The sequence below is a fragment of the Cimex lectularius genome, unplaced genomic scaffold (assembly GCF_000648675.2).
Source record: "Cimex lectularius strain Harlan isolate CLEC.00 unplaced genomic scaffold, Clec_2.1 scaffold450, whole genome shotgun sequence".
NCBI lineage: Eukaryota > Metazoa > Arthropoda > Insecta > Hemiptera > Cimicidae > Cimex > Cimex lectularius.
Window position 1 is genome coordinate 138,325 of NW_019392991.1, and position 14,148 is coordinate 152,472.

Below are 14,148 nucleotides of genomic sequence, written 5' to 3' on the forward strand. Positions count from 1 at the left end.
GTCTCAAGAAATTCCATTATCAATAATACCTAATGAAATTCCGATAAAACCAATTACATATAGAGCTCCGGAAGTTGTTGAAAATTTTGTTAGCACATGGAGTTAAAAACTGTATGAGATTAACGAGACGATAACACCTCTAATTCTTAATGAAGAACAAGATTATAATCACAGCCAAAAATGTTATATTTGTGATAAAGTCAGTTAAGTGGTTTATCCATTATCTCCTATCCAGTAAATCCGAACCTCTATTTGACTTCTGTGTACAGTTCTTTAATATACAAAGGTTTATTAAGCTATTTCATGTTTAATTAATTAGGCTTATTCGCTTAAATACTTTATTAATTTGTTATTCGTTTACTCGTTAACCGTTAAACTGAATAAAGTTCACAATTACTATTTTAAAGAGTTAAATGCTCAAAAAGGTTACATCAAATCAAGATTAACAAAATTTAAAACATATTTGTTCAATTATTACGATAATGAAGATGTTTTCCAATTAAAAGCTAGACTTGGTAAAATTAAGGAATCGTGGTTGAGAACACTCAGCTTAAAATTGACATGCTGGACCAAACCGCGGAATTCCAGAAAGCCCAACAATTGGAAAAGGATAATTTTGAAAGTTTATACTATGAATGGGTCGGAAAGGCTGAAAGATATCTATCCGAGCAACATGCTTCCTCCGTCGCCAGTATGAATCAATCAGGCTGCTGAGCCTTCTCTTGCTAACCCTACTTCTACAAATTGTAGTGTGCCACAAATGCATATTAAGCCTTTTTCTGGAAACTTTGACGATTGGATCCCATTCCGGGATGTGTTTAAAGCTATCATTCATAGCAATGTCAGATTAACCGATGTTGAAAAGTTGTACCACCTCTGTAACTCCTTGTCCACTCAAGCGGCTCATATTATGGAATCATTAAAACTCACATCCAATAACTATACGATAGCTTGGGAATTATTAGAGGAGCGTTACGAAAATGAAAAAAAATCATTGTTTATAAACATGTTAGAGTTATTCAATATCGATAAGTTAGATCGGGAATCTGCTGAGGGCCTCAGAAATACATATGACAATTTTCAAAAGCATCTTCAGGCCTTAGAAGCTCTGAAACAGCCTACAGATAAATGGGACACTCTTTTAGTCCATATGATATCATCCAAATTTGATTCCCAAATTTACAAAGATTGGCAAATTGCTTCTGCCTCGAATGAATTAAACACTATGGCTGATATTAGGGAATTTTTGCACAAAAGATTCCATTCCCTCAAATAACCTGTCAATTAAACCAAAATACACTAACCAAAGCTCTTGTCATTTAACTAAGCAATCAAGTGAGATAATATGCAAATTATGCCATCAAAACCATCACATTTTCAATTTACAGTATTGCAAGGGATGAGCATTCTGGACCGATATACTAAAATTAAAGAAATGGATGTTTGCTTTAATTGTTTGAAATCTGGACACTCCATGAAAGCATGCAGATCGTCTCGCTGTAAGTTTTGCGACAAACCGCATTATACTTACTTGCACCGAGATCGACTTAGCCCCTAAGTCTCCTGAGCCTCAGTCAGTAAAAGAAGAAAACCGTGCAAAATCAATCCACACCCCATCAGTCGCACACATATCCAAGGGATCTTATGCAAATAACAACCCTAATTATTCTATCATACTCTCAACCGCAATAGTTGATGCACGGACTCCTGAAGGAGATTACATCCCATTTAGAGTTTTATTAGATTCAGGATCTCAAATCAATCTAATGTCTTAAGTAGATATAAAATGCGGGTTCTGGAACAGTTAAGGTTGTGGTGAAGTGGGGAGAGGTGTAGGCTATGTATTCGTCAGACCCGATGGCCTGTCTGTGGGAAGTGAAAAAAGGTGAAGTGAGGAGAGGTGTAGGCTATGCATTAGAGTCTCGCGTCGGATTTTGCCGAGTGAACACGCTGTATTGTAGCTCCGTGTTGAATCGAAATTTTAAGTTGGTTGAAGTAGCCTGTTTCGCCTGTGAGTAGGTGGAAACTGTCCGACTTTCAACAAGCTTCAGGATTTTGCACTTTTCTACAAGAAAATTACAGGTAGGACTTTCCTATATTCGTTTTTGTTACTGAATTCATCGTATTTTATTTTGTTTTGTTGTTAACTACAAAAGCACCTAGCAACGGAAAGGGAATATTTCCCACTTAATTTTCATTTTTCCCTGCAATTATTTCCCTCCCAGCTGATTTCTGCTACGTTTGCAGAGGGAAATTTTCCCTTTTTCTTTTCCCTTTCAGCTGATATATTGTTTATCGCTGAAGCGGGAAAAAATCCCTGCAAATTTTGATTTTCCCTTTCCCTTTTTCCCTTTTTACCTCGGCCAGCTGTTTTTACATCTAGACACAAATTCTTATTTCTTTCATTCATTAAATTCAAATAATACTTGAATTATTGAAATACTCCAAGAAATAAATGTATAATGGCCCCACCTGAAAAAACTCGCCCTCCCTGGACTGCGGGTGCAACAGGAAGTAACAGTTTGAATACAACAGCCATTCCAAAACCTATTAGCAAGCAACCAACCAAAGCCAAAAGACCCCCAAATGATAATTCATCGGATACATACATCTATCGCCAGCGATTCCGACCATAAAATTAAAAAGAAGAGAATTGAACAAATCAAGGTAAATGGTCACCTATGCGGCGCATTAGAATCGAATCAAAAAACGGCTCATCATATTAGAGAGCAAATTGCTCAATATCTGATTGAGCCTAACAACAAATGCCCTAAACCGGCAGCTGCGCATATAATACACTTAACTGATCAGCTAATGTGTATCCTAAACGAACTGACAATTGAAAACACCTTCCTGAAAGGGAAAACAGAAAGCACACACATTAACACAAATAATTTAGTACAAGAAATTACCAAAGCCCTGACACCTATCATCGAAAACATACCAGAACACCTCAACCGACCACAGCCATCAACAAGCAAAAACCCTTCACTCTTTACCCCCTCAATAATAAACAACTCAGAACCGACCTCTTGGACCACAGTAGTTAAAAGAAAATTACCGAAAATCAAGGATACAACAGGACACGAAGAAGAAACTTCGCACCTACCTAAGACCGACGACCAGTGGGTCACGGTAGTTAAGAAGAGTATGAGGAAAAAAGAACACCCCAAACCTGCTGTAAAGGACAAGCCTGCTCAAGATAGAGCCACCTTATTACAAAAAGCGAAAGAAGAGGCCGAGAATAGCAATAAAATAGTTTTCATTGACCCGCGGGAAAAAACTGACTCCCAGGAGGTCCTGAAAAAAGTTAAGGAAATCATCAATCCCAGGGTGACGGGCATCCGTATTGATGACATACGAATAACAGCGAAAGGAGGCGTAGCAGTCAAATTAGAAGCCCCTAGTGACAGGCAAGCCTTATTATCTAATGAGGCACTTAGCCAAGCTGGTCTCAATACACGAACGGCGGGCAAGCGCAATCCCAGGATCCTGATACTGAGAGTCCCAAAAGAAATCCAGCCGCAGGAGTTGTCAGACCAGTTATGTGCGAACAATGGCCAGCACGAAACATGGGAAAGAGCCAATGTTAGACCACTGTTCACATTAAAGTATGGTACTGGCACCAGGGAAGAATCGGCGCACGTCTCCTGGGTGGTCGAAGTCGATCCACGGACATGGAAAGCCGCGACGGAAAGAGGCAAGGCTTACCTGGATTACCAGGTATGCACACTAAAAGACTATACAGGGGTTACCCGCTGTTATAATTGCCAGTCGTACGGGCATGTAGCAGCGGTGTGCCCCAAAAAAGATCCCGTATGCGGCATCTGCGCTGACGTTCACGACACGCGCCAATGCCCACGAGAGAGGACGCGGTGCGTGCATTGCCACCGTGCGGGTAAGACCAGTGGCCACCCAGTGGGTTCTGTGCACTGTGAGGCCCACGCGCGAGCAATCGCTAGAGCATGGTGCACAACAGACCATGGGGAAGCCTCGGACACGGGCGAAAAACACCAGAGCCTTACGGCCCAAGGCAAAAGTGATGGAGCTATGGGAGTCATGGATACAGACACAATAGAAAATGACACCCCTCAACTACACGAACAATGATTAGCCTCCAAAGGAATGATATAAAGTTTGCCCAAATTAATTGCCACAAGTCGGAAGCGGTCATGGCTGAGGCTCGCGCATTAGCCCATGAGCAGGGGATCCACGTCCTCCTTGTCCAGGAACCGTGGACCTGCGGAATGGACAGAGCCATGGGACTGTCAGCACGAATCGTCCGACACTGTGAACCCATTCTGACAAGAGCAGTAGTCTATGTATTGGACAGGGATACCAAAGCTATGTCACTTGAAGAGACTAACGGTGACTTGGCTTGCTGTCTCATAGAACGAGGGAATGAAGAAATCGTAGTCGCTTCGGCCTATTGTGACCGCCTGAGGAACATAGAAGACGATATCTCCCGGATCTCACGCCTTGTGGACAGGCATAGAGGAAAAAACACCATCATAGGAGGAGACTTTAATAGCCACCATGTGGCGTGGGGAGACAGACGCATCGATGCGCGAGGCCGGGCTATAGTCGAGTTTGCCGAGGACAAGGGGCTTTTGCTCTTGAATGCCGAGGACTCCCCGCCAACATACAGCGCCTCTCAAGGCGAGTCGGCTGTCGACCTCATATTCATGACCCCATCACTGTACCGTCGGACTGATGGATTCCTTGTCGACGTGACTGCGACCATTAGCGATCACGCATGGATCAGGTTCAATGTGAGACCCAGGGAAGCGAGCCGGAGGAAAATAGGAAAACGACGAATAAACGTGGCTTCTATTGACCCTAAAGTATTGGTAAAATTAGTAGAGGGGGACCTATTACAGGAAGGGAGCACTCTACTTTGGCCAGCCACTAACAAAACAGATATAGACGAGAAAGTGGCCATCATTGCAACGGCCCTTACAAACAACGCCGACAGAGCGAGTTGCCAAGCCCAGGGCCAACGAGGACCGGTGTGGTGGACATCGGCCGTGGCTGAATGTAAAGCCGTGGCTCAGCGATGTAGGCGAGCATATCACCACTGTCATGACCCCGAAGAGCGAGAATCCTACCAAGAAAGGAGCTGCGCCGCGCGAAAAGGAAAACGTGGCGCCGTTTCGTGGAGGAGGAGGATGCCACCAACAGGTGGGGCCTTCATTTCAAAGTCGCGAACGGTAAAATAACAAGCAGAATGGCGGGACAGCCCTTTCAACGAGGACACGAGGGAATTCGTGCGGCAGGCAGAGCATTGCTAGAAGAAGCCTTCCCAGAAGACACACTCACTGACGACGGGGATGATCATCGGACCATGAGGACTCGGGCAGCAGATATCTCGATCGATGGGCAGACAGACGCCTGGAGCGAGAGAGAAGTAGCCAAGGCCATCGAGAATCTCAGAACAGGCCGCGCGCCGGGCCTTGACCGCGTGGACGCGAAAGTCGTCAAGATGTGCGCATCTGTATCAATCCAGTTCATCCACCAACTGATGGTGGACTGCCTAAGGATTGGGTACTTCCCCAAGGCGTGGAAAGAGGCGCGGATTTGCGCATTCCTCAAAGCTGGCCGGCCGGCAGATCTCCCTGGATCGTATCGGATGATATCCCTCCTGCCAGTCTTGGGGAAAGCACTCGAACAACTTATACTGGCAAGACTTCGCAACTCCCTTAGCCCGGATCTACACCCTGGCCAATATGGTGGTATGCCAAGGAGGAGTACGACCCATGCCATACGGGAGATAGCTGACATAACCTTGAGCTCAACATCCCGGTATGTGGTCGGAATATTCTTCGACATAAGGAAAGCATTCGACAGGATGTGGTGGCCAGCGGTCATTGATAGTCTCAGGAGCCGTCGCACTGACGCTGATATATGTGCCCTCGTAAGTAGCTATCTGAGTAACCGACACGTGACGCTGCCGGAATACGGACCGGACTGTNCACCGATGGCTCACTCATTAAGGATAAGGGAAGTGGTGCTGGAATACACATACCTAAATTAGGGATCAGCATCTCCTATCCTCTTGGTAATAACACCTCGGTCTTTCAGGCAGAGGTCTGGGCCATTAATGTTTGCTGTAGAACACTGATGGATAACAAGATTAAGGGAAAAGATATTAAAATTTTTTCCGACAGTCAGGCCAGTCTAAAATCATTACAAAAAGAACTATCAACATCTAGACTGGTAGAGGAAATCGTTGAACTCATTAATAGGACAATCACCAGGTATGAGAATAGGGTAACCTTCATATGGATACCTGCTCATAAGGGGTACTATTTGAGCGTTCTATACCACTTAGGGCCTAATTAGCGACTTATTAGAGTCGCGTTTGGGCCGGTAGTACATATTATATTAATTTCCGAATAAGTTCCACAAACCCCCCACCCACCACCACCAACCCCTTTTAGAATACGCATAGCAGCCCCTTGACCCACGCAACGCAAAAAATCGAGTGAGGGTCCGTTGGATTCAGTATTTTGTATAGAATACAACGGTGAAAACCCCGAGACGATCAGATTTTACGGGCGGAAGTTGTAAGACCCGGAAAATCCAAATATCGTAAACACGTGTAGCCAGTCAGTCTTCGAATAATTTCAGTTGTTCCTATCACTGTGCGGCATAGTAAGCAATTTATTAGAGTCGCGCTTGGGCCGATACTTCGTGTTGGAATTCTGAAGTAAATTCGACAACCCCCCATCCCCACCCCCTTCCCTTCTCTATTATTTTGCGAGTGCAGGTGGTCCGAGTAGTCGGAGATCTTTGCTTCCTATTTCAGTCTTACTTTCATAATTACTAACATACTGACCTGATTAGCGACTTGTTAACAGCGCGGTTAGGTCAGTTAACTTCTTTTTCTTTCACCTATTAACTTACAATTTAACAATATATAATATAAGAAAATTTAAACAATGGCCCAAAATTTATTTACAATAGAGTTAGGGAAAACCGTCGGTAGAATTGGGGGTATTTAGATTCGCATAAGAAAAGTATTCTAGGCAAGCGTATAGGACATTTATAATGACCGAACTAGAATGTTTAGTAAACGCGTTCGCCGATATAGCTAGGAATGATTCTCGAGATAACGATTGTCAGGAAAAATTAAAGAAACTCTTAAGAAAAATGGAAAAAAGGGAAAATAAGATATGTAAAAAAATAGATTCGATCAGGAAAGAGTCGAAGAGAGAAATAGAAAAAGTCAAGTCGGAGTTGGTAGGTAGAATAGAGACATTAGAGGCTTGTAAATTGGATAGGTTATGGTTAGGGATGGTTAGGGATGGTTAGGGATGGTTAGGGATGGTTAGGGGGTCAAATGGGGGTCTTGGGCCTCAGCGTGGGAGCTGGCTGTCTAACCAACTCCCGCACAAAATGCTGAGAAATGCCCGCAGTCAGAAATGACGAAACCCCAAGTCCAACCTCCACCTCTTCGTGGTGACTCCCAGGCAACGTCCTGAAAAGGACGGCTGACGGAGGTGGGCGAAAAGCGAGTTCCTGGCGCTATAACGAGGACACGTAGACTATGGGAGAAAACCCTAACAAAATCCCCAATCCAAGGTGTCATGCGACCCGTGCCGACGGATGCGTGGCTCGAGGGAAGTCGAGTCGTAAACGGAGCCTCAGGGGCACCTGGCGCCCCCCCTGTGTACGTAGCCTTCCGGCGGGTTGTGGGTGAGCCTGTCGGTGACCTCTAGTTAACCCTCGCACCCAAACTACTCATGGAAAAGATCAATAAAAACACAACCCTTAAAAGTTCCCCAACAAGAACACCAAAACGCGAGACCATCGCACGAACCAAGAAACCTGAAGTCGGTGCTCCTGCACCCCCTCCGAAAGTGAACGCCCCCGCGCGACTAGACGAGGTTGCTAACCCCTTCGAGCGACGTTCGAGTATCAAACGCACGCCTCCCGGCTTGGACCAGACGAGTGCCCAAAGACCCCATGAAGCCTCTCTGCCTACGCGCCCACCGCTGTATTCACAGGCAGTCATGACATCCCGCTCGTGCGCCGAGACTGACGACTCCGCCTGCGAGAGCCCTCGCACTGAAAGCGATTTCGCAACCTCCACAAAAAGGAAAAGGACCCGTCGAACGGCGGATAGCGAGGCCGACACCGAAGACGAAGAAGCCAAAGAACACGCGGAAGCCATTACAACGGCCAACGAAATAAGGGGTCACATAGCCCAGTATATAATTGACCCGGTCAACAAATGCCCCAAACCTGCGGCCGCTTATGTCATCGCCCAAACCGATAAACTCGTCGCGGTGCTCCATAGGCTAGCGAGCGAGAATATTTATCTCAAGGGCTACACCCAAAGTAAGAGAGGAGATAAGCCGCGGGACGTCCGCGACACGGCTGACGCTGTCGTTGAGGCACTAGTCCCCGCAATTAAGAATATCACTGACGAATTAAAGAAAACGCCTAAAACAGGCTTGTCCCCCATTAAAAGCGTGATTGGTGAACTCCAGAAATGCGTCAGCCAAATACAAAAATACGAATCTCTTCCTCAGACCGCGCGCCGACCAAGCAAAAGTAAGAAGAAGAATAAACCAGCCGGTGACCGCAAGAACGAACAACTCAGCGAGACCGAAGTAACTGGCCACCCGCACAATGATAGGCCTAGCAAAGGGAAAGCGGAGCAGTGGACCACTGTTTCTAAGAAAACCAGATCACGAAAGGAAGAGCCAGCAAGACCCATTAATGGACGAACTGATCCTCGAGTAGAGCCCACCTTCCTAAAGAAAGCAAAAGAAATGTCGGAGGCCCAAGCGAAGCTTGTCTTCATAGACCCACTAGAGGAAATGAGCCCTCAAGAGCTCCTTACGAGAGCCAAGAGAATCATAAACCCTAGAGAGACCGGCTTCCGCATTGAGGACATACGGCCTACGGCAAAGGGTGGACTAGCCGTGAAATTAGACACGGAAGAGCACAGGCGAGCCATGCTTTGCAACAATGCCTTCGAGAAGGCAGGCCTCGTCATAAGAGCAGCGGGGAAGAGGAACCCGAGAATCCTCTTACTGCGAGTCCCCAAAGAGTTTACACCAAACGATCTGACCGAGCAGCTGGCGGCAAATAGTGGCTGCGCTGATCTATGGGTGAAGGAAAACATCAGACCCCTCTACACCCTGAGATATGGCCCTACCTCAAGAGGAGAATCGTCTTACCTGTCATGGGTCATCGAGGTCGACCCGCTCACTTGGAGATCTGCCACGAGGAGAGGAAAAGCATACCTCGATTATCAATCCTGCGTGGCCAAAGACTATACGGGTGTGACAAGATGCTACAATTGCCAGGGGTATGGCCACGTAGCAGGAGTGTGCCCTAAGAAGGAGCCGGTTTGCGGAATATGCGCGGGCCCTCACGACACCCGGAAATGCGAAGGCGAACCGGTTAAATGTGCCAACTGCTACCGGATGGGACGGAACAGCGCCCACCAAGCTGGAACTAGACAGTGCGAGGCACACGCCTGGGCTGTGGCCAGGGCGAGATGCGCCACGGACTATGGCGAAGCAAATGGAAAGAGCCCAACCGATCTAGATCTTGCCGGCAAAGGGGAACAGCTTAAAGAGCACGTCGAGAGCGGTACCTGCGAAATGGAAACAGATGGACGCGCAGGAAGCCCACAACCAACGACGTCATGACCACTTGCACCGACACCACTATAGCCAGACTGAAAATTGCCCAGCCAAATTGCCATGCATCCCAGGCAGCCCATCGCAAGGCTAGAGCTCTTGCCCAGCAGCAGGGTGAAGCACTCCAAGATGAACATCCCCATGGCACATCGAAGAAAGTCCAGTAACCTCAGGCTAAGGTTCGCACAGCTTAATCTCCACTGCTCCCAAATGGTTTTCGACGAGGCCCGCATTCTAGCGCGAGAGCAGGGTATAGATATATTACTGGCGCAAGAACCAAGGAAAATAGGCATAGATCGAGGGATGGGGTTAGCTGCACGGGTAATCAGAGCGGAGCCAGACGTACCTTTACGCTCGGCTATCTACGTCCTGAATACGACAATTAAAGCAGTCCGGCTACCTGAGTGTGACGGAGATACGGCTTGCTGCCTAGTTCAGTGGAATGGTGAAGAAATCTTGGTCATCTCAGCATATTGTGACCGAAGGCGGGATATACGAGAATACACGTCGCAATACAGGCATCTCCTAGACAAGTACAAACCTAAGCCCGCCGTAATAGGAGGTGACCTGAACGGGCATCACGCTGCTTGGGGTGACGCGCGTACAGACCGACGTGGTGAAAGCATTGTGGAATTCCTTGAAGAAACAGGCCTCGTAATGTTGAATGGAGAAGACTCGCCGTGCACCTATAGCGCCACCCAAGGAGAATCCGCGGTTGATTTGACAATGATGTCCCCCATATTATATCAGCGGGTGATGGGCTTTCAAGTCAGCATTAGTTCCACAACCAGTGATCATGCGTGGATAACCTTCAATATGAAATCCAAGCATTCGGAAATCAAAAGCGACGGAAAAAAGAGGCGCATCCGCCTAGAACGCAGCCAAGACGAGACCCTGAAGTCCGTTCTGAACGGGGACTTGAGGCAGGTGTCCGAGACGCTCATGTGGCCCGCTGGAAATACAAACGACATTGATGATAAAGTTGCCACCCTCACAACAGCCGTAATCGTCGGCCCGGAAAGAATGCTCAAATCGACATCGGTACGGTCTGGCCCACCTTGGTGGACACCAAGAGTCTCAGACTGCAAAGCCAAAGCTCAGCAAGCGAGACGGCGGTACCAGAATTGCAGTTGCGTGGAGGCAAAAGAGGAACTCCTCGCCGCTTACCATGATGCCAAGAACACCTTCAGGAAGGAACTTCGACGCCAAAAGCGGATAGCATGGAAAACCTTCGTTGAAGAACAGGACAAAGTGGACAAGTGGGGCCTTCACTGCAAGGTTGCCAGAGGAAAGATTACGAATAGACTTGCACTTGAGCCTTTCGGGAAAGAATGTATGGGCTTCGAAGCTTCTGGCCTCGAACTTCTCGAAGAAGCCTTCCCGAATGACGATGTATCGAACGACCAAGCCGAGCATGCCGCCATAAGAACAAGGGCCAAGTTAGTTGCGAGCGACGGCACATCACCATCGTGGTCTGAGTGCGAGATTCGAAACGCAATCGATCGGTTGAGAACAAAAAGCGCTCCCGGAGAAGACCGAGTTGAGGCTGGAATCATCAAGACCTGTGCTGACGCCGTAGTGCCGTACCTACAGCAGCTGATGACGGACTGCTTGGCCTGTAGCTACTTTCCAGGCGCTTGGAAGAAGGCTCGGATTTGTGCGTTCCTGAAAGCCGGAAGACCAGCTAACCTCCCGTCGTCATACCGGCTAATCTCCTTACTGTCGGTGTTTGGTAAATTGCTGGAGCATCTAATCCTTTCAAGGATCCGTGCGACGGCTGACCTGCACCTCCACCCAGGTCAGCACGGTGGATGCCCGGGTCGAAGCACGACCCACGCCATAAGGGAAATGGTTGAGCACGCGTCCGTAGCGCCAGAAAAGTACGTCATTGGCATCTTTTTCGACATCCGAAAAGCTTTTGATCGGATGTGGTGGCCGGCAGTCCTCGACAGCCTAATCAAGCGGGGTGTAGAGAAGGATATCACCGCTCTAGTGAATAGCTATTTGAATAGTCGATGCGCAACCTTGCCATCATATGGGAATAGATGCTCCAGGACTGTTCAGATGGGGATTCCTCAGGGTTCCGTCATCGGCCCATACCTGTGGTCCCTGTTGTTCGACGAAGCCTTGACACTGCTATGTCGAGAAGGAAACAAAGCTCTTGCGTACGTGGATGACATGGTAGTGCTTATCGCAGCGGATACGAAGTCTGAGCTGGAAAAGAAAGGGGCTTCTGCAGTGGCGAGATTTAACAAATGGTGTAATGGCGTAAAACTAGAGATTGCGGCAGACAAGACGTATCAAATGCTCCTGAAGGGTAAACTAAACACCCGATCACCGCCAGTCATAAGAATTGAAGGTAAGACCATAAGATCTCCCGAAGTCCTCACCTACCTTGGCGTGAAAATAGCCGCCGGACTGCGCTTCGGGCCGAATGCCAACTACATCCGAGAAAAAGTTCCGGCTCGAGTAGCAGCAATAAGAGCTCTATGCGGAGCGACGTGGGGCATCTCGGATAAGACCAGGCAGACTTACTATAAAGCCCTGTGCGAAACGGTCATGTTGTACGCATCGCCCGCTTGGGTAGGCAAGCTGAAACGCACGGAATGGACCATTCTCGCGAGAGCTCAGAGAGCTGCGCTGCTGGCAATAACTCAGGCCTACAAAACCGTGTCCACGGACGCGCTGCAAGTGATTGCTGGTAGGCCACCCCTGGACCTTCTAGCCAAAGCAACATGTGCTACTTGGGAGCTATCAAACGGCTATTCNGGTTAGGGATGGTTAGGGATGGTTAGGGATGGTTAGGGATGGTTAGGGATGGTTAGTTGGCATGAAGCTTCCATCGAGTGCGGACGCGTTAGTGAGTGCTCTGTAGTGGACACCTGGTGAAGAAGGTTACAGGAGGAATTTCAGCCAACGGATTACTCCTTCAGAACCGGCTAATCATCAGCTTTCCAACGAGCCATCGATCGTCAAAATCCGACCAGGTACGGCAAAGTTATTGTCAATTTCATTTTTACGTTAGCCGAGCACGTGGTCGACGCTATCAGGCTGACCAACTTTGGGACCTTAAATTCTCTCTTCCTCTGGCTGAAATCGTGGAGAGGCCCCCCTTGTGAAGAAATAGAAGTCACGTCATAAACCGGGAACCTTTGAATTGAATCCTAAGGGGCCTAGAACTTCAGTGGTCCACTGTGGGCTTACCCCTGGCCCTAGGGACTTGATACTTAGTTGGGTACTTGATAGTTATACTAAGCCCGCATTGCACTTGTGTAGTGCGGGTTTGCCTAACCGGAGAATACTAAACCCGCATTACACCTGAGTAGTGCGGGTTTGCCTACCCGACCCTTATTTGGGGAGCTACCATCTTAACCCCCATTTTCAGGTCCAGACAGTGGTCAAAATGGCTTCTCGAGGCTCCAGCTCCACCGATAGCTCAGCCCGTCATACTGTCAATCGTACAAGAAGCCTTTCAATCTCGTCAATCCCCCTAAAGGGCCAACCTAATGCAAACAAATCTACGACCAAAAACACAGATGCCAATCCAGCGAAAAAGAAAGAAAATGCCACCTCAACGTCTAGTAAGCAAGGGGTTAAACGCCGAAATGAAAATGATGAATACGAGGAAGAAGCACCTACCCCAGTAGCGAAAAAAGTGACGGTGGAAGCCTCAGGAGGCAGGGAAACTACAGAAATAAAGGATATAAGAGACAGTTCTATTAAAATCGCTGTCGAATTTGTGAATGGTCTCAACGAGGAAATTAAAAATGTCTTCGAAGAATTTAGGCAAGTAGCCGTTGAAAAGTTCCCGGAAGATGATTGGTATCTATTTTCCTCTCTTCTAAAAGAAGAACTTTTTAAAAAAGTCCGAAAAGTGGGAGGTACGATAATTAAAAGCTATGATTTCATTGTAGAGGTAGATAAACAATACGAGAACGACCTAAAGGAAAAAGTCTCAATTATTAACGAACAGCGTGCGCAAATAAAAAATCTAAAAATGGGAAATAAAGAACAAGTAACAACAGAAACTCAAGATAAAGAAATAACAAATAAATTAAACATGCATGATAAACTCTTAAACGAAATAATCGAACAAGTAAAAACATTGGGGCGAAAATTAAATGAAAAAGGCAACGAAAATCGGCGCCAAACCCAGACGGAATCGATAAACCGCAATAGAACAAAATCGCAATGTGACGCAACCGCCGGGGAGCAAGGCCCAAAACCAGGGGAGGAAGGCAGTGACGTAGCGGCCTTCATCACATACGCTGAGAAGGTTGCGTCATCAAGCGGCGAAAACTGGCAAATGGTAGACCGGCACAAAAGGACGCAAGGAAAATCAAAAAAAGAAATGACAATGAAAGAGAAGAGAATTGCCTTCCCCTTGCCTAAAGAGGTTGTTGTAGTTAAACACCCACAATTACAGCCTGATGAAATAATAAAAAACATTAGGAAATCAGTAAACCCTAAGTCATCTGGGTACCAAGTA

The 14,148-nt window shown here is 47.2% G+C and overlaps 1 protein-coding gene across 1 annotated transcript; it reads left to right on the plus strand.

Moving 5' to 3' along the window:
• Positions 1-83: 83 nt before the first annotated feature.
• Positions 84-4,128, plus strand: LOC106668897. Its single transcript, XM_014398053.2, has one exon. It carries the CDS (start codon positions 2,587-2,589, stop codon positions 4,108-4,110), a length of 1,524 nt encoding a protein of 507 aa, XP_014253539.1. The 5' UTR covers positions 84-2,586; the 3' UTR covers positions 4,111-4,128.
• The last annotated feature ends 10,020 nt before the right edge of the window (positions 4,129-14,148 follow it).

Excerpts from the sequence above, each read along its gene's own strand:
- LOC106668897 (XM_014398053.2), top strand. The coding sequence starts at position 2,587 with ATGATAATTCATCGGATACATACATCTATCGCCAGCGATTCCGACCAT.